This window comes from Poromitra crassiceps, assembly GCF_964638095.1.
Source record: "Poromitra crassiceps genome assembly, chromosome: 7".
NCBI classification, from domain to species: Eukaryota; Metazoa; Chordata; class Actinopteri; order Beryciformes; family Melamphaidae; genus Poromitra; species Poromitra crassiceps.
The window spans coordinates 38,570,615-38,591,340 of NC_139628.1; the positions used below are offsets into that span (position 1 = coordinate 38,570,615).

Sequence of the window (20,726 nt, forward strand, 5' to 3'; positions counted from 1 at the left end):
TATTTTTGCTCAAACATGCTGAAATACTCATCCGCTTATGCTGCTGGCAGTTTCTCACCCTGTGCTGCAGCAACTTTAGCTTTACTGTTTGCTAAGTGGGAGGTGTTTACCTTCAGCATGGCTACACCATCAGAGAAGATGTGGAGAAGTGCATACTTACAGGAGGTCCTGAAACAGAGAGGAGGGGGGGGGGGAGACATGGTTAGTATGTTTTCTATCAGGGAACCAGAAAACAGCCACAGTAACCAAATATCCGTGTCTAATACATGAAAGCATCCTCTGGTGAGCAGAGGTTCCTCTTAGGACAATGGCACTCCAGTGGAAGATGTTTGCTTTTGTGTGTGGACAAGTAGACGTACATAGACTGCAATGTGTTACATGCTTGTCCCCCCTGAGGCACTGTTCCACCGTTTAGACTGTGCATACACTCACTTCTATGCACACAGTGAGGAGGAGACAGTAGCAAGAGTAGAACTACCAGAAACTCAAGGTTCCAATCTCCCACCACAAATAGCCACCCTATTGCGAACATACCTCCAAAATCACACCTGTATTTTTACCCCTGGCATCTAACACCGGCATGTGACAAAATGCTCATCTCGCTATCCGCTTTCCGTCCAACAATGACCGGCGGGTCCCCGGCCTACTATCACATCCTGCGTCTGTAAGTGGCTCTGATTTCACTACTACAAGGGGTCGTGCGCTTGTAAAAAAAAAAAAAAAAAAATCCCCCCACGTTTTTGTGAGGTGACACTCCCGTCCCTTTCCCCCAATTACTGCTGCTCAAAGGACCGTGTGCCAACGCAGATCAGCACTCCCCAGAACCCTGGCCTGCAAATCATTCCGGGTCTTTAGGTTCTTATTAAAAGAGCCCAGATGCTCAAAACCCCACTTTTTTTTCTCCTTTTTTTACAAGTCCTATATCGTTGAACTGTTCTTCCTTGTGACCAGAGGGAGAGAGTGCAAATTGCTCCTGCAGCTGGGGCAGTTAAGGAGCTCCGCATAGACTCACTGGGCTGCACTTCTCCAGCCTGATATATGGATCATTGAGTTACAGTAGACCGCTTACTGTAGCTTTTCAATAAGCCCCCTCAATGGTGTGTTTCTGACATGTCCCTCTGCGTCATATACGGCTCCATACATATTTATCAGCTGTGACAGCCATGCTGGTATTGTTTTCACCTTGTGAGTCTGTGTGGCCAGCCCCCCCCCCACACACTTTACACCCCTGGCCCACATTGGTTTTAAGTCGCGGCCGTCATTTTCACCTTGTGATTATGTGTGTGTGTGTGTGTGTGTGTGTGTGTGTGTGTGTCATCAAGGCAAAATGTGGTCCTGGAGACACCTACTGTATTGTAGTGGGGACTATCACAGAAGCCGCTTTGGGTACTGTAGCAGCTGTTTATGTCTGTCGGTGGCGAGATGTTACCAAAGCGATGGCGTCAAAACCCGTGAAAGATGCAGTCACAAGATGTGGTCACAAAACCTTACAGGTGAGTAGCTGACATCAATGTAGGCCAGGTTCCAAAATGGGTATGATCCGATCAAGGGGGCCAGCCCATTACATATTGCCCCCCCCCACCAATTTACGTCCCTGACCCACATTCATTTTAGGTGGGCGTCGCGGCTGATGTGATCCCATTGCAAGATGGTCTCTAGTGTTCAAATAGCATTTATCATGGAAAATCTACCTAAGAAATTATGTGATGAAAAGTCAACAAATTCTCTCATTTGATGGCCTCAGACAGTCAGACCAAACAACTGTTGTTTGCAGCGATCTGTTGGTGGACGGAGACAATTGTCTACATAAGATGCATGTAAAATTCTAGTTTACTCTAGTTTCTAAATCGCATGTTACACAATCCAAGATCAAAGCCATTCACACCCGCGACATTCTGTCACTTTGACTTGGTTTCGCTCCACCGTTCTGTTCTCACACCGACACCTCCGGTCATTTGGTCCACACAGTTTACCACCCTCCTGTTTTTACAGAGCAGAGTCACACTGTGGGAATGTTAAGCTTTAGCCACCTCACCGGACAGGTATGGGGCATGTCAGTGCTCACATGACCGTGACAGTTGTTATCATGTTCTAAAATGAGGTTACAATCCACAGCAGCTGCGCTGGGACATTCCGAGGGACTACTTGTATTTTATTGATTGATTGATTGATTGATTGATTGATTGATTTAAGTCCAGCAAAAGCTGGTTTTGTTCATCACAATCATTTGTGACGTTGATGTACTTGACATGTCACAATCATTTGTGACGTTGATGTACTTGACATGTTATTGACATAAACTTGTCACGTGCACTAATTTGAGCATCAATTCCTCATTTGAAGGAGGCAGGTACATGAGAAAAATATCGCGATTATTCACGTAAGGAAAATATGGGCGTCGAGGGAAACTTGGGACACTCACGCTTTGACCACCCGCTGGGACCGTTTCAGACGTGGCATTCACCGACATTACGTTTTTCTCCCTGCTAACCTGTCACGCCACACTTTTCCTTTCCATATATTAAAGGTAAATAAGCGAGAGATCCTAATGAAGTATTCCATTCATTTTTAATGCATGAGTAAACATCGCAGTGTTATTTTTCCTATTTGTTCTCTCCGTCGGTCACAGCCAAGTCCGCGGGCGAAGGCTTCCCCGGCCTTTGTAGACGAGTAAACGGTGTCGCTCAGGACACCTCGCCATGAATATGTGGGGAAACTCACAGTTACTTTTGGGTTGAGGGGAATCATGAATTAAATATGCTTCCCTTCAATATCTAACCAGTGGTATGAACTGAAAAGAGGGAGATTGGCTTTGCAGAACAGTGCACAGTGCAGGATGCAGTGCACCTCTGCCCAACAGCCATGGGATGTATCCAGTCTTCTAAATTGTATCTCCTAAATGTTTATTTTCGTCTGGAATGGCTACATGGAGCTTGACACTGGGTGGCAATAATGTAGCACAGTGCCAATATATTTGTTTCTTTTGACACAGAATATTGTTTAGCTCTATTTAATTTCTTTCTGCTCTTCCAAGTATCCAAGACTGTAATTGCACGATTGCATTATAATAAGCCAAATCACATACCGATAGTTAAAACACTTAAAAGACATTGCTTTGCGAAGCATCACTGTGGGCTGAAACAAGCATGAAGTCGCAATATTGTGACCGCATATGCGGATTTATGCAGGATGGCAGGGGCAGCCCACCCTACGCTGCCTCTGCCACCCTGCATTTAGAACCCCCCCCCCCACCCAGCCAATTGGCATGAATACAAACACACACCTTCACAGTCACACACCTTCACACATACACATGCACACACACACACGCGCGCGCGCACGCACACACACACATCTGCCATACATGCTTGTGAAGAGGAATTCTAAGTGAAAGCTCCCCCAAAGCTAATGAACATGGCAATATTTGTGTGGGACAGTAATCATTGAAAAATAAAAAATACTGTGGACTCTGCTTACCACTGCTTGCCACAGTTCATGACACAAATAAAAGGCACAGGCCTCTCCGGCCGGCGCTGACTGTAGGTGATAATAAAGTGGGCCAGATTGGGCCCGGATCGCTGTGGGCCGACAACACCCTGCAGCCAGTGCAGCACTGTGACGGGCCATTTACAGACACAACACAATGGAAAATGCTCGTCATCCCAGTGTTTTCCGTTGTCTACCACTGTGCCACTCCAGACAGGGGTATGGCTGTTTGCTCATTTCCAATTGATTTGTCAAGAAGAAGCCATTTAAATTCTCTGCATTTGCCCTGCATGATGAGAGAGGGATGAACTGTCTTTGCACAATAGTGCCATTTGAAATATGCTGGCATGAAGGATGTTTATTGGAAAGTTAAGTGTTGCATAAACAAAGACGGCGGGATCTCAGAGGTGCAGCCAAGCAGAACATTGAACTGTTGTCTGTCTGTCATTTGCTTTTTCTTATTTTTTCCCCCGGCTTTCAAGTCGTACATTGGATCACTCCAATATTATGCAAATCAGGGGGAGAAAAAAAAGGCAGAGGCAGAGAGCCATACCGCACTGATCCGTGTCTTTCTGCTCGAGACCCGAAACGCAGAACACACGGCCGCAAACAGGATTTTGAAAATTAATTTGGCAAAATCAAAAAAACGCAGGAAGTCATAGAGATTCCGATACTCAAATAGCAGCGATTGTTTGAAATCCTGCCCCGAAACTGATTATGTTTGATTCCTATGACTTTAAAAAAGTAGTTGCTGGAATTAGCGGTAATACCGGCTGGAGGTGGGGGGGGGGGGAGAAAAAAAAAAAACATTTTCTAGCAGACGATGGTGTTCATTTCTGTCGGCCGTGAAACCCAACCACTGTCTTATTTCTCGGCCTCGCTTAAAAACCGGGACCTCTCTTCGCCGGGTCTTTCTAATTTGTTTTTACAAGAGCAGTACTTTTGTTTCCAGCGGACTGGGCTTTGGTCTACTGCAGTAAAGGCTCAACATAGGAGGGCTGCTGCTGCACTCCAGCGCCCATTATCACTTTTGCTATTAGGTGTGCCGGCGTGTGGATGCACTCGGCACACTCGCCGGCTGCCAAAGTACATGTTCTCGCTGGGAATTCAATTTGTGGCAACACTTTTCTGTCTGCGGGAGTGTCACTGCAAAAACGTGTCCCCGTCTCGGGGGGGTGGCAGGACTTGAATCTGCGTAGGGCCAAGTCTGTTGAGTCAGCTCATGAGAGAGAGAGAGCGTGGGAGGAGGGGGGGGAGGCAGAGGGGGAGGTACACGGTTTCACTTGGAGATCCTGTAAACTTGGAATGGCCCGGACACATTACGACAACTTGTTACTGAGATTGAGGCGGCCGCCGCCGAGCCCCGAACCCATTACATTACTGATGCAGAACATTACTGTAGTACACCGTGTCTCCAGTCAGAGACCGGCGGGCTTTTTTCCTTTATACTCCTGCTTTCCCAAGAGAGCTACCGCGTAGGAGAGAGAGAGAGAGAGCGAGCTGACACTCTCGGAGTAACCGCTCCTAAAACATCATCTTATTGCGAAATATTTGCTTTATTATTATTTTAGCATTATTACATTATTACAAAATTATGATACCATCTCTTTGAGGCACTCTACCCTTGCCAGGAGACTGAGGTCTGGCAGAGCCAGAACCTTCAAGTCTCTTCCCAACCCATCCACCTCTTCAACGAGGCCCCCGAAGGAGCAGCCCACACGAGTCCGAGCACATGCCGGCTTGGTAACGGGCCGAGCTCCCCCCCTACTGACTTAATCCGACCACCCCCCCCCCCTCCATTAAATGACTGCGCTTGCAATTTTTTTGATTGTTTTGTGACTGTTTTCTACTGTATATTATAGCTTTATCTTCTACTATTGATGTGATCGCCATGCTGCATACTGTACTGTAAAACAAATTCCTCATTTGTAATCTGATTACTTACTGTGGCTATTAAAGTGAATCTTGAATTATTTTATCATTATTTATTTATTTGTTTGTTTGTCTCTGGATTAGTTTATCCTTGCTTTGTTTTCAGGTTTTATTCATTTATTTGGTTATCTACATGTGTGTGTGTAATTTCCATCACACACGACCTCTCTGATCGCTGCCATTTGTCGGTTGCTATGTGTCTGTTTGGTGTCTGATTGATCTGATATGTGTCTGATTGATCTTGTCTACCTGTGTATGCCAGTAGGATGCCTGGTTGTTGGGTTAACAGGCAAAACAATTAACTTGTCCTGTGTGTGTGTGTGTGTGTGTGTGTGTGTGTGTGTATTTGTACTGCTCCACACACTGTCATTCAATTAAAAAAAAAACTTGGAAAGAGAAGAGAGAGAGAGAGAGAGAGACACTGACACTGGCTTGTCTTTCAGCCTCACTGTTAGATCCCCGTGTTTCTACAGCAACTGAAGCCACGTCGCCGCGTAGACTCAAACAATCAGATCCAACTCTGAAGCCACCGAGGCCACAAATTACACCTTCTACATCTATCACCTTCTTTTGGCCTCCAAAGATATACAGTATAGTTTTACACGCTTGTAAGTATAGCATGAATTGATGATGTTCTACTACAGCATTACTGCTTAAACTGTTCTGGATAGAGACTAGAGTGATCCTTGGTCTCGCATAGCGCACACGCAGACACAAAGACACACACACACACGGTGCGCGTGCACACGCACACGCACACGCACACACACACACACATACCAGGTTCTCCATTGCGGCCTCTTCTTCCTCGCTTCCCTGGTGGGCCTGCAAAGAGAAGAATACAGTCAATTTTGGTCGGCAGTTCGATTGTCCTGCTGTTGGTTTCAGTTTCACATCCTTCAGTTTGAGCTGTATACGTTCAAGTATTCTCACGCCGACGCGAAACCTACGGCCCGGGATGAGGAAGAGGCAAATGTTGTCTTTGGACTTTGCGCACACCTCAAAATCTCAAGGTTCATTAAGCATTTAGGCCCAATTTAGAGGTAAACTGAGGTGGAAACAGGGCACGCACACTGTCCCGCCACAGAGTGAGCATTTTGCTGTCGTCCCCGTGTCTTCTTTTTCCCCCCTTGGCGTTATTCACTTGAGCTCGGATGCCCTCATTTTTTTTAGTTTGTTTATACAGTATAAACAGTCGTCTTCTGTATTTCCCTCTCGCTGTTTGCTTTCCGTGAGCGCCGTCAATCCGCTAAAGTTCAGGCGGAAGAGTCAAACAATTACGCCCTTTGCCAAGTTTGACGCGTTGAAGACTTGACTGCATTGTGCGTGCGGGTACTGTAGACGTCCGTTCTGATGGGGGGGGGGGGGGGACGCAGACGAGCGTAAGAATATCTTGCCCAAAGATGACCTTCTTCCACCCAAGAATACATGGAGTGTTTGCTGAGGCTGACTGCTGGAAAGCTTTTTCTGCCATTGGCATTCTGTTTGCTCTCTGCCCCCAAAAAAACTGTGTACATTCGCAATTTAGTGAAAGGGGTGAGGCCGCGACTTTCCGAGCGGTAGGAAATGAAAAGCTATACAGTGCACGGGGGAAATCTCCACCTTTGATGAGTCCACAGTGGAATGGATGAGGTCTAAAAACATTATATTAGGTGCAGGGAAAATGAACGTTTGACTTTTCACTCGACAGTACGGGGCTCAGAAAATCCGTTTGTCCGAATCACCAACGCGGACGTCTGGTCTGCTCCTACGTAGTCTCACGTGGTCGTCAGACCCAACGTCTTAACGTCAGCATACTTCCAGCGACAGAGGTTTCTGAATCGCAAGTCAGCATTTCCGGGTTTTGCGGTAGGAATTCCGCCGGGCAAATCTGATTGGCTGGTCCGACTCTCTGCGTGCATTTGTGCATCGTTCAAAATGTACCGCCCCACGAGTTGCGTCGCGCAAATAAGGAGGTCCGTGGTTGGTCAATTCAAATGTCTGTCACGCGTGTTGTTTTGGTCTCAGGGGGGGGGGCGGTCCTTAACCACTTTGCATGAATTGTACGGCTGGCTACTGCGAGACTAGCTCCTATACGTAACCAAGCGGGACAATCCTCTCCGCTTGCTTCTGCAGCACGGAGACCATGCGGATCCCAGCTGCAAAGAGTACAGTATGAACTATTATGCAAATCATTTCGGAGCTCCTCTGACCCCCGGTGCTGCCAAGGAATAGCATTTCATTGTCGTACTAAAAGTTCAAGATAATTACCATAACAGAGGTTGTGAAAGTTTGGAATAGTGTCACCAGCTCCTCATTAATTTGTCTGGGTGTCAAAAGGTGGCGTGCTCCGCCCGCGAGCGGCGACTCCTTCACGCCGGGCGGAAATAGGAAGACTTAAAATACTGAAACGCCATGCTAATTACTACCGCTAATCCAAATTGCCTGACCCCCCTGCCCCACCTCACTTCACGCAGGTGCACACGCACACGCACACGCACGCACACGCACACGCACACGCACACGCACACACACACACACACCTCTCTCCTATCGTGTGTGTGTGTGTCAGCTGCTTTGTCCAATCAGCTTTCCTAACTGTATTTGCTGGCTACTTGACAGTCTGCAGTCTCTCTGTATGCAACAGAGGGAATTGAAAGTTAAACGAGAAAGAAAGAATGCCTTTTTCCTCGGTATTTGGGGGATTTACGACGGGCCCAGATGTGTAACCAGGGTGTAAAATGCGGGCTTATGCTCCACGACTCTTCGCATGATGTTTAGTCCTCGACTCGCTCCCACTGTTTGGCCGGGCTTCAGCCTCCAGCTCTGCTCCCCTGGACCGCGTCCAGGACCGCGTCGGGCGCTGCCAGCAAAAAGGCCCAGGCGCGGCTCAGAGTGTGCAACCACAGGTGCAGTTTGACTCTCACTTTGCTATGGTTCACTTCAACCCCCGCGCTTTCTCCAAAGGTTTGCCTTTCAGGTCTTAAGAGAAACGGAAGGGGGGTTTACTGCGCCTGGCAGTCAATTCGTTATTGCTTACTTTGAAATGTCATTGTAAGACACTTGACACCTCTGAGAAGAATGCTTTGTGGAGACGATACACCGTCCTCCTGATTTTAGCGGTATGCTTTCGACTACTGCTGAGAAATCACACGGGGGTGAGTGATCCAGGCGAAATAGCCAAGACTATTTTCAGATATTATCATGACTCACAATAATGCAACACAATATTTCTCATTTTGTTTTTCTTAGGATGCGAGATACTGAGAAGCGCGGCCCAAATGGTAACAGTACTCCATTGGCAGAACATGCCAACTTAAAAAAATGTATATAAAATCTGAGTTTATTAAACACAAGAAGAATAAAAGACCATCAGGATCAGTGAGAGTCGGTTCTCAGATCAATTTCTATTTGAATGAATTATATAGCGGTAAAAGGTCAAGAAGCACAGAGCAGCTTCTTGTCGCAAATAAAAGTAACAGCAGGACTCAAATAGGGGTCTGAAGTCCCAATAGACCTGAAGTTGCATGTTGTGGCAAAACATTGCAGTTACATGGCAGTTGGCCTGCGCTTCATTCCAAGTACAGTCATGGAACAGCAGTTTCAGGAAGAAAAAAAAATGTGGCAGGGAATTTCACGAGGAGGTGAATTATGACCAATCTAGCGAGACCTTCATTTTCAACTGTTTTGATAGGAACCAACCTTTGTTAGGTGAAACATTACAGCATCAGTTGCATCTTGCCAGCGTTTGCTTTTGGAGGGTTTCTCAAGTGATTTGCCAAACGGTGTTTGACGCTGCCTTCAAGTGCTCCTCGAAAACTCCATCTTCCGAGTTTGTAAATCGTACAAGACAACTCGGTGCTCACTCAAGTACTTTACATACATACTTTATATACACACAAAGTATATAGTCACATCTCAGCAATTCACCGTTTTTGAGTCACTCAATTATGATATTTCCAACAGCAACTGAAGGCAGCACACACTTGAATGACACGCTGAACTAAGCAACTTTAAGCTTTAGTTACACGGTGACTTTTGTGAACGATTGCATGAAAGCAGTGAATGTAAACGGCTACAGCAAAATAAGTTACTGAAGGAAATGACATGTGGGCTACTATTTATCACAAAGACATGTCCACAATCTGCCTGTGTGAGCGAATCGTGACAGAGTTTTAACCAGCGATGATGTGAGATCATCATCTCTCCCACCCTCAAGAGCAGACCATGCCATCCAGCATGAGAGCAGAGAATAAAACTGTCCCATAAATGCTGTCACATGGGCTCGCTCAGATACGTTGAATCACCACAAGGGATGGAGCTTCCAAAGGGCAGCCATTGCATCTGCTACTCTGACAGTAATCCACTGCGACAGGAACGTCACCAAGTTGGCTGTAAGACCGGCGTGAAACCATCACCGACCAGCACAGTTGTCTCGATCCTCCCGATCTACACTGTGGAATGACTTCACACATTTGCTGCTTTTTCGGGAATGGTCAAAGAAAGAGAGATTTTTTTTTACAAACCCACAGAACACAGTCTATTGATAGTAGTAGAAATGTAATGTTAGTTGGCACACCAGACTGTATTTGGCAGTATTTTGAAACAAACTGTTCGCAAGCAATGGGTGTTTTGTTTTCGAATATACTTAGCTCATGCTGGTCATTATGACATGATTTGAAAGTTACGCATTGCTTGCTTCTTGTTTATACTTTATGTATTCAGGGCAATATTACATTTGACCTTTTACCGTCATCCATAAAATATTGGTTGGCATGAACTCGCTAACAATTCTGCACCAGTTCTGAGTACCTCTTTTTCTTCCAAATCAATCAATTTTAACCGAATCAATCCCAGGTGGACCCATTTACAAAACCAGCATTGTTTCAGAGCTTAATACATAATCAGCAATCAAAGCTTCTCTCTCAAAGTACCACAGCTATTCCTCAGCGAAAGGTGAAAGCGGAGCCAAAAATACCAAACTGGGTACAAGATCCAATCTCCAGAGTCAATCAGGTTTGAAGAGAACTGGCTTTCGTACGTCTGAGACAGCGAACCTAATTGCACCTTTCCGGATAAGACATTGAGCGCCGCGGACCTCTGCTGTGACTGTGATCCGTAACACATACTTTGCATTGTCCCACGTTAGAATATCGTCCGATTGAGCTGAGATGTGAAACCGACGTCAACTCCTGATTAGGTTTTCTTCTTCGAAGAGGCACTTGCCATCATTTCCTCTTTATATGAGCGAAAACCTGCACTTTAAAGTCATCCAAATAATCAGGAGAAGAAGGACAAAACGGCAAAATGTCTTTTTCACTTCTGACAAATTGCATTGATGAAGCAAATATGTCACAGGTGTAAGCAGCAGTGTGTGCTTCGTGAAGACTAAACCCAATGACTTTGAGATAATGATATAAAATCAGACCAGGTACTGTATACCGCGATATGGTGTTGCGTTCACTCATCTATGCCTCCTTGCCTTACACATTTTCCCATAGGCTATTTAAGAAGTATTTTGGCCTTGCTGTCACGCTGAATCAATGTAACCAATCAAGCCATTTCATGGATACCAAAAGGGCTGCAGGCCGAACTTATTGCTTACATGTGAGTCATGCAAATACAATGTGTCCAGCATGAATGTTTGGAGGAAATGTCATGGCGCTGCACAATAATCCCAGTGCCAATGTTTTAAAATACTGACATGAAATTATATGCCTGCTTCTTTGTCCAGCTACGCTTCATTTTACGTAAAGGAGGTAATGGGCCTCCAAGTCCTCAAATGTCCTTGAATGATTGTGTTCTCATGCTCATAAACAATGCTCTACTGCACGGCTTCACTGTGGCTCCTGTCACAGCTTCCTATTGGTGACAGGACTGCATGGTGATTTCCTATTGGTGACAGGACTGCATGGTGCTTTCCTATTGGTCACAGGACTGCATGGTGCTTTCCTATTGGTCACATGACTGCATGGTGCTTTCCTATTGATCACATGACTGCATGGTGCTTTCCTATTGGTCACAGGACTGCATGGTGCTTTCCTATTGGTCACATGACTGCATGGTGTTTCCTATTGATCACATGATTGCATGGTGCTTTCCTATTGGTCACATGACTGCATGGTAAGAGAGAGCATGAAAGGACACCATGATTTTATGACTAAACGTCAGTTTAGATGCCCAGCCGGACATATGGATAGACATAGTTTCTTGTCAGCATTTTCAGATTTCATCGTAACTCCAAATCCATGTCTGCTTCACTAGTGTTTGCAAGGACTATAGATTTTAGATTAAATTTGATTATAGTGGCATACAGCATACTGGTGCCTAGCCCACATAGGCTTACAAGACACTACAAGTGATGTCACGTGAGCAATCGTGATGTCATCAGTGATGTCACTCAAGCGAAAGTGATGTCATCAGTGAGTGATGTCATCAGTGAGTGATGTCACTCGAACAATTTGTCCCTTTATAAAGCCTTCCGTTTGAAAAAACAAAGTTTGAGATGCAGCGCTGCGTACACAGGCGTGACGACTCGCTGCTCCACAATGCCACTGAGGCTGGAGACCTGGACAAATTGAGGACCCTGCTGCAGGAAGACTGCTTCAGAAGGTGTATCAATGAGTGGAGGAGGAGTTTGTGGTACGGATGGATCACCCCTCTGGGGCTCGCAGCCAAGCACGGTCACGCTGCCTGTGTGGCCTACCTGATCACCCAGGGAGTACAGGTAGACCTAGCTGATGAGGATGGCTGGACGCCTCTCTGCTGGGCCGTGGTCTATGGTCACCTGGGCTGTGTCCAGATCCTCCTGAAAGCCGGGGCTAACCCCAACAGAAGGGTACGTGGCTTATATGCGCCGGTCTACTATGCTGCCCGGGATGGAATGCTGGAGATACTGCAGGAACTCATCAGGTACCGTGCTGCTATTGACATGGACACCGATCACACCTTCGTGAGGTCTCCTCTCTACGTCAGTGCCTACTTCCACCAGCTGGAGTGCTTCCGTATGCTCCTCCAGGCTGCTGGCGTTCTGACCCGTGACATGACTACTCTCCTGCTGCAGGTGGTGATGTGGAAAGGGTGCGACGCAGCTTTCGGCCAGCTGCTCCTCGACCGCCGCCAACCTGGCTCTGGTGAGGATGCAGGCACAGCTGGAGGAGAGGGCAGATCCCGAGGCTCCCCGGGTCTTTCAGGAGGCCAAGAGATGCCCTCACAGTCTGGCCCACTTGTGTTGGATCCGGATCCGCCAAGCGCTGGGCACACATCGCCTGAACCAATTCCACTCCCTACACCAATTCCACTCCCTACCACTAACACAAGTGATGAAGGACTTTGTGCTCCACCAAAACCTGGATTGGTGAAAACTGGATTGGTGAAAAATGGATTAGTGAAAACGGGATTGGTGAAAACGGGATTGGTGAAAACTGGATTGGTGAAAACTGGATTGGTGAAAGGTTCCCCGTCAGGTGCTTATTTGCGGCGGGATAGCCGCCAAGGGCTCCAATCCAGTTCCAAACAGGCCAGCCCGGCCCCCTGGAAACACAGCAAATAGTGCCATCATCAGAGATGTATGACATCACAATGAGGAGCGACCTGGCAATTGACATCGATGACCTCATAATGAGAGTGATGATGATGATGTCACACAGCGATGACATCATCAACAGTGGCATGAAGTGACATCATTGGATACAATGACATCATCAGTGATGTGAAATTCCCATGTCACCAGAGAGGTCAGTCACAAGCATCACAAGTGATGTCACAATCCTGATCGGCGATCACGACATCAGGAGTGATGTCATAATCATTGATGACATGATGGCTATAAATACGGGTTGGTCCGTGAGAGAACGTACATTATCCCAAAGGAACTAATTGTATATGAAATTATGCAGCTCACTCCAGAGTACCAATCAGCAAACGATGACTCCCAGAACGAAGTATCGGATGAAGGTGCTTACCAAATTGGTAAGAGAGTTTCGGGATGGAGGGGCCACTGCCTCATCCACTGCTTTTTTTTTTAGATTCTTTTTTGTGGCATGTTGCCTTTATTTGATAGGACAGTAAGTAGTCAGACAGGAAAGGTGGGGAGAGAGAGGGGATGACATGCGGCAAAGGACCACGGGTCGGATTCAAACCTGGGTCGGCCGTGCGAAGGACTTCAGCCTTTGTGGTACGCGTTCTACCAGGTGAGCCACCGGGATGCTCCTACATCCACTGCTCTGATTAGTGGTCCTGGGTCATCGAATGTCAACATCCACGAGTCAAGCGTTATACCCGTTGACAAGAGTCCTCCTGCTTACCAACATGATGAAAGCCCCATAGGATTCACAGAATCAAGGGTTAGGCTAGCACATGCTTCTTCCGATACATGTGCAGTCACCAGCCGCTTCTTTTCACCTGTAGAGCGTGGGTGGATCACACTACATCCCCCCCCCCCCCCCCCCCCCTCCCGAACAGGCGCCCCGACCAACCAGAGGAGGCACTAGTGCAGGGACTAGGACATAATAGCATTCATCCGGCTTTAAGCCAGGCCAATTACAGGCCAATTGTGCCTGTATGGATGACCGAAAAAGCAGAACCTGCGACCCTCGTGTTGGTAGGCAGGGAATCTGACTACCGCTGCACTACCCGGACGCCCACAAAAGGTTCAACACCTTTCCCACACCTTACAGATATATTAGGACTGCACATATATGTTTTATAGCTTTACCATGCATTTACAGCTCATGCTTATTTATCTTCACTTTCATCCTCAAGGCTCCCAACTAAATGTAGATTTTCCGGCTTGGAGTTTAATTAAGTGAAATATTCACAGTCTTGCTCAAAATGTTAAATGAACAGGACCTTTACAACCGGTGAGACGAAATAGAGGGTATGCATGTGATGTCACAGAGGCAGAAGTCACTGCAGGTTCACGCCCACTGAGTCACAGCAAGACTGAGCTTGAATGCAGTAATCAGCCTACATAACTGACACCTGCTGCTCAGGGAGGAACTTGACACTCATTTTGATACTCATTCCTGATTGAGGGGGCGTGTTCCAGTGGGTGTGCATACCCTCTATTGGAAGATCACCAATATTGGAATAAAAAGGCGCGTGGCATCTCTGTCTATCGCTGGGAATATTATTACATTATATCTGTAATATTGGAGAAGTTCAAACAATCCTAAAAAGTGGGTGTCAGAGTCCTCTTGCAGGGGCCGCTGGTCTGTCTAAATAGACTTCATTATAGTCCATTTAATCCCACAACATGGATGGGTGAATTTATGAAATCTGGCAATGCTTGGTATCCAGGTCAACAGAATCTAAGCTGCACAAGAGCTGGCTTTCTACTGTACAATCATTTGTTACTTTACAAGTACATTTTTGTGGAAAAAGTCTGGCAAAGCAAAGCGGGCAACAATTGCGATCCAAGATCGTTATTACTCTACATGACAATGAATAAATCAATACATAAAATGCTAATTCATGGAACTCTAGGTCTACCGTCTTGGGGGAAAAAATGAAAATTGAACCGCAATTTTACAATCAGCCTCATCCATGAATGTCACTGCTCTTTTCGTCTTAAGGGGGGGGGTGTCTTGTTGTCAGAAATATGAGCACTTTTTGGCCTGAAAGTCAGGCCGACGCAACTACACTGGAATATCTGCACTTTTTCCACTGAATAAAAATAGAGGGAATATGCTCATAAGATGCTAACTCTACCCACGAAACTGTGGAGCTCTTTGTAAAACTTGACAGACAAGTATGAGCGGCAGGTTCCTTATAAACGCTCATAATTTCCATTCATAAGTTCCCTGTCATCAGTCCATATACTGACAGAGTGTGTGCTGTAAACTGCACTTCACCCCTCGTGAAGAGAACTACTGCGCTGACCTTTGAGGTTTGCCATTACGCTGCGTGAACTTTGCTACGTCTGTGTCTCCAGCACAGACGGCCCATTCAAAAACGTTAGGACGCTTAACGTAATCAGCAGATAGAATGAGACGCAGATCTGGCCGTGTGTCATCTGTGGTCATCTGTGATGGGTATATTGATGAGAAGAAGAGGAAAGTCCCATGAACTTGTGATACACCGAGTTGGCTCCAGAAGCTCTCGTAGCATTCTGACTGACCTCCCTTACAATTACTAAGCCCCTAACTCTCCCTCAAACCGTCAGCGTGAGAGAGTATGAAGATGCAGACCAAAAGAGAGAGACTGAGTAATTATACTAAGATAGCAAATGGAAGAAAGAGGTTGTTCTTAAAAGAGCAACTTGTTTGTAGCACGACTGGCAGACTTGACCCCCCCAGCCGCAAGTCAGCACAATAATTCACCCCGTCAAGCTGCATGTGCTCGAATCACGAGAAAACCACGCTGTCACAACTTTGGAGACGTCAAACTAAAGGTCATCGGGGAGTTCTTATGAAAGCGCCCGAAAGCTGCATTGACTTTATAGTGGAGCCATAACATGAACTTATCGTTCAGTAGTTTCCCCCTCCCCCCCAGATGCAAATATGAGAGGGATGGATGCTGTTAGTGATTCATTATAAGTCAGCATCACTTGTGTCAATAGAAGTTCAACTCAAAGAGGTATTCTTTCCATTTTCCTGCAATCCGATAAGAGCAATAGACTACAGCATGGTTAGCAAGCAATGTTAGCATTAAAGGCTAAACCATATCAAAGAAGAACCATATGATCAGACTTGTAGTATTGTTCTTTTTTAGGAGACCGACACCGAGTTATTTTTCTTCCAAGCCAAAACTGAGTTATGGCTTATTGACTAATCTAGCAAAATGTAACCTGTTTGAAGACTGCAAATCTACTAGCATAATGTTAAATCCAGCCTGCTCTATACTGCGAGGGAGTTGAGAGTCTTGGCAACACAATCTAAACACCAATTTCTGCAGAAGAATTTGGGGGCCCATTTTAATTTGCCCAAGACCCACATTCGAGTCCCAACCCAGACCTTGAAAAACAACGTTCTAACGCATATTTCACATTATTCTGGGATTCTGTGGCATAGGCTATATCCTCATTATCCTTACTTCCAGCTACGCTGCACTCCAATGCAACCATTTCCTGAATCAATATGATGATTATAGCCATTTCCTAAATAATTCTTCACAATTACATTTAATCTGTTGCCCAGAAAAGAGAACCATTGTGTCTGATTTGAACATTTACTCATTGTATTTTCTCGGTGTGCTCATTTTGTCACCACAGAGTATTGCGTTCAGTATATAGCCCATAGTAACATCTAGCCAGTCTAAACCGGATTTTTCTTCTTTGTGAATAAAGTGTCCCGAGTCTTTCACAAGCTCTTTGTGAATTCATATCCACAACGTTCATAAAAGGCAACTTTGTGTACTCCCCTGTAATAAATGTATTGTTATGTCTGGGTGGACATGGGTTTATGTTTCTGCTCAACAGAGTATGATTGGTGAGCTGGAAATTGACACTTTGATTTATACAACAGTCGTAATGCAGGAGGACTCGCTGATTAGGGCCTGAATTAAAACTAACGAACAGTCATGAGGCCGGGGTAATGAACAGTGACGCCTGCTCCATAAACGCTAATGAAACGTTGTTTTTTTTTGTTGCCGTTTTCAATTACGAGACATCATGAAAAACACTGAATTCTGATATGCTCGAGAGTGCAGGCCGACACCGTTATCATTATGTTTCAAAACGAAAAGTGATTCACGGTATACCGGCAGGACACTTGTTAACGTCAGCTCGCGAGACATCACCCAACAAGAATGTCAAGCTAATTATAACGAAGTACTGTAGCATTAATTACACGCACGGCAGCAACTGATTAAAAACAAGTCAATGGTGCGTGCTCTCTGGAAACTTCTCGGTGCGTTCGCTCAGTAGTGGTCAGGAGACATTATCAACTTGAAGTGAATGCGTGTCTCTCTCTCTCTCTCTGTCCTCCCTCCCACTGATGAATTTGTAAGTCGCAGTTGTTTCACTTTGTGGCGCTTGTCCAGATGCCAGATATCAGTTCATTAAAGCACAAAGGCTGTCCATTAGGCTGTGAGGAATGTGTCTATCATCGCAGGCTCCGTTCACACTGCGTCAAGCCGATTGAGTCCTGTATTAAAAATGCATCTTCCCCTCCCTGAACCGCCAGATCAAAATAGCGGACACAATAATTCCCATGTTTTTTTGCACTTGGGAGTGCCCCTGTTTGAGTGAGCAGTGAAGTTGTTTGACAATCTGGCAGTATTCTTTTACCCCAAATCCCGTCACTCCCAAACACACACACACACGCACGTGAGCACACACACACACACACACACACACACACACACACACACACACACACACACGCACACACACACACACACACACTTATACAGCTATCTTAGTGAGGAGTGAGGACATTCACTGACATACTGGAATGGATTTCCTCGCCAATAACCTTAACCAGCATAGTTAAATGCCCTAACCCTAACCTAAACCCAACTCTAACCTAACCCTTAAAACCAAGTCTTTACCTTCAAACAGCCCGCTGAAGGTGTGTGAGAAAGTGAGGACCGGCCAAAATGTCCTCACTTTCCTAAAATGTCGGAAGTTGTGGCGGATGTGGCGGATGTTGAGGCGGCTGTGGCTCGGGAGGTAGAGCGCGTCGTCCACCAACCAGAAGGTCGGTGGTTCAATCCCTGGCTCCTCCAATCCGCAAGACACTGAACCCCAAATTGCTGTGGTGTGTGAATCGGTGAATGTAGGCACATTGTAAAGCGCTTTGGATAAAAGCGCTATATAAATGCAGTCCATTTACCATCTACCAATGTCCTCACTTCCCAGGTATAAAATATAAATCTCAAATTGGCTGCGCACACACACACGCCCGCACGCACTGGAGGGACTCAAAATCATTACTGAACTTAAGCAGGTCCTCTCTGGCTCTCTGACGTGCACACAGACAGACGGAGAGAAGACGGATGACGTGGATGCGACCATGCGGCCCGGCGGGCGTGCACGGATCAGCACCGCTCTCGCTCCGGTTCAGCGTGGAGGCTGGAACGCTCCTGAGGAGGAAGCGAGGCCTCTGAGAGAGCCTTTTCATCACCTTCAGAGATCAATGTGTTTTCCTCTGGCATGGACCAGAGTGCTGGGATACTTGAGACCCACCCTGTGCACTGCGCACTGCAATTACCCTCCCCGCAGTACTGCCTGCGGTCATGATGGAGGCGGAACACACTCCGTGATGAGGGGAGGTCAGTAATAAGCCAATCGATTGGCTAAGTCCCATCGCTTATGGCGCAAGTTGAATTGGCATCGGCGGACATCCTGACGGCTCTATCAGGAGGCGTCGGTGCAGACTAAGGACATCCCTATAGTAACAGGACCTGGACTTGTGTGAGAGAGGCAGAGCCTTACTTTTCAGCAACTTTACAAGCCTTCAAGACTATGAAATGGGGGGGGGGGGGGGGGGGGGGCGATCCAATTTACCAATTTCATTAGTTGAAAATGAAAAAGGCCACCATATTCATTTGAATCCAGCTTATCTTGGCCAAACTTAAGTGCAGTCCACACAGTTAAACTTAACGGTTTCTTTTGAGTGTTAACCAAGGTATAACTGAATTACATATGTGGCTTTGCAATCCACCAGACCAAATTGAGAAAATGTCATTATCACGAGAAAGTACATGTAGTCATCTCTCGCCAAAACATTTGGTTATCGTTCTGTCACCTTGGTGTGAACTATATCATATTCCAACTGTGTTCCAACAGAACTGCTCGGTGCAGAAGCGCTTACACAGTGAAGGAGGGGAGTGGAGCAGAAGACTGAGCAAACCAACAGCTCAACGACTATAGATCACAACAACGTGATCTGAGGGATGTGCTTATGCACGCAACAGCATCGTGTAGTGAGGAGGAGTTCATTCAACCATGACCAAGACTTAATTAATCCAGTCCGCGTGTGTGTACACACTACACACAAGGGAAAGCAACCTCAACCTACTAAATATCGATTAGGCACTATCAGTGACTGATTTATGCTTGTGAGACCTTCTGAGCCGAACTACGCTGGTAGTCAATCAATATCTCTAATTAGACCGTGAAATGCTGACAAGCAGATATAGATGCCAGCCAATAAACCCGACGGCGGCGTGCTCTCTTCAGCGGCTATCATGAGCTGATGTGATGGAGCGTTGGGGTCAGTAGGAACTCGAGTTGTCCATTTTGAAATCTCTGAGGCTGAATGTGACACTGAAGGCATGCAGATGACCACCGGTGGCACCTCCCGGACGACGAGGCGAACCGGATCTTTCCTGGGGACCGGCCAGCAGCTGCCGTAGCAGCTTACCGAGGGGTGTGTAATTGGGTGTGTGTGTTGGTGAATATTCCACCAAGGGCAACATGAGTAGTATCACATAGACCCGCGTGTGCGCGCGCGCGTACGTGTGTGTGTGTGTGTGTGTGCGTGCGTGCGCGCGTGTGCGTTTCTGCGGGTGCGCGAGCGCGCTCGAGCTGTCGAAAGTTAGAAGAGCATTTCTGGGCTTTGGAAGTAATTGTCAACCGGGATGCCAGGAGGCAAATGAGACATACAGTGCATGAGCAGCATCAAGTGATCCCTCTCTTGTTCAAGTTCAAATGAAATACTCGATCTGCGTTTAAGACTTCTGACTGCGGCGACGGGGGTATATCACGTTGACTTGCGGCGACGGGGGTATCGCGTTGAAATGGCGTGTAACCCTATACCTGCTGCTACAGGGAGGATGACATGACTCCTGGCTGACCTCATCAACGCCGTGGATGTGTGAGCCAGTATGTGTATATGTGGACGCATGTGGACGTACTGTATGCGTGTGTGGGTGTGTGTGTGTGTGTGTGTGTGTGTGTGTGTGTGTGTGTGTGTGTGAACTGATGGATTTAGAGACGCCGAGCTCAAATGTGGGCGATGGGGCCCCAAACTGCTCAAGGACAGAGTCACCACAGTTTCTCAAACCGAGATGAAGTCAGTGGAGAGAAGCCAGCTGGGTTTTGGCTCAATCGAAGTCAAAAATGCTATTACAATACTCAACTATTAGAGTGTATTGGCATAACAATTTGCCTGAATAACTATGACAACGCAGTCAGTGCACCAAAAGTAACCATTGTTTCTATGTGCTGGGTTGACATTTATGGCGGTTCTTTGGTTTGGGATTACGCAGAACACATGCGATATACAGGCCTATATTATTATTTCCAATTATTTTCAAATACCATTATATTTTCAGATATATGGTCTATGAAAATAATTGGAAATAAGTATTTTCATATACCATACATTTCCATATAAAATGGTATATGAAAACAATTGGAAATAATAACATAGGCCTATATA

The 20,726-nt window shown here is 46.3% G+C and overlaps 1 protein-coding gene across 1 annotated transcript in view; it reads right to left on the reverse strand.

Moving 5' to 3' along the window:
* The window catches only part of col25a1 (collagen type XXV alpha 1 chain), a gene marked incomplete at its 5' end in the record, with an annotated part of 189,681 nt that overhangs the window by 80,297 nt on the left and 88,658 nt on the right, over positions 1–20,726 (reverse strand). Inside the window, one exon of the mRNA XM_083639822.1 lies at positions 6,191–6,243. Coding sequence (XP_083495948.1) covers positions 6,191–6,243 — 53 coding nt within the window. The remainder of the gene's footprint in view (positions 1–6,190; positions 6,244–20,726) is intronic.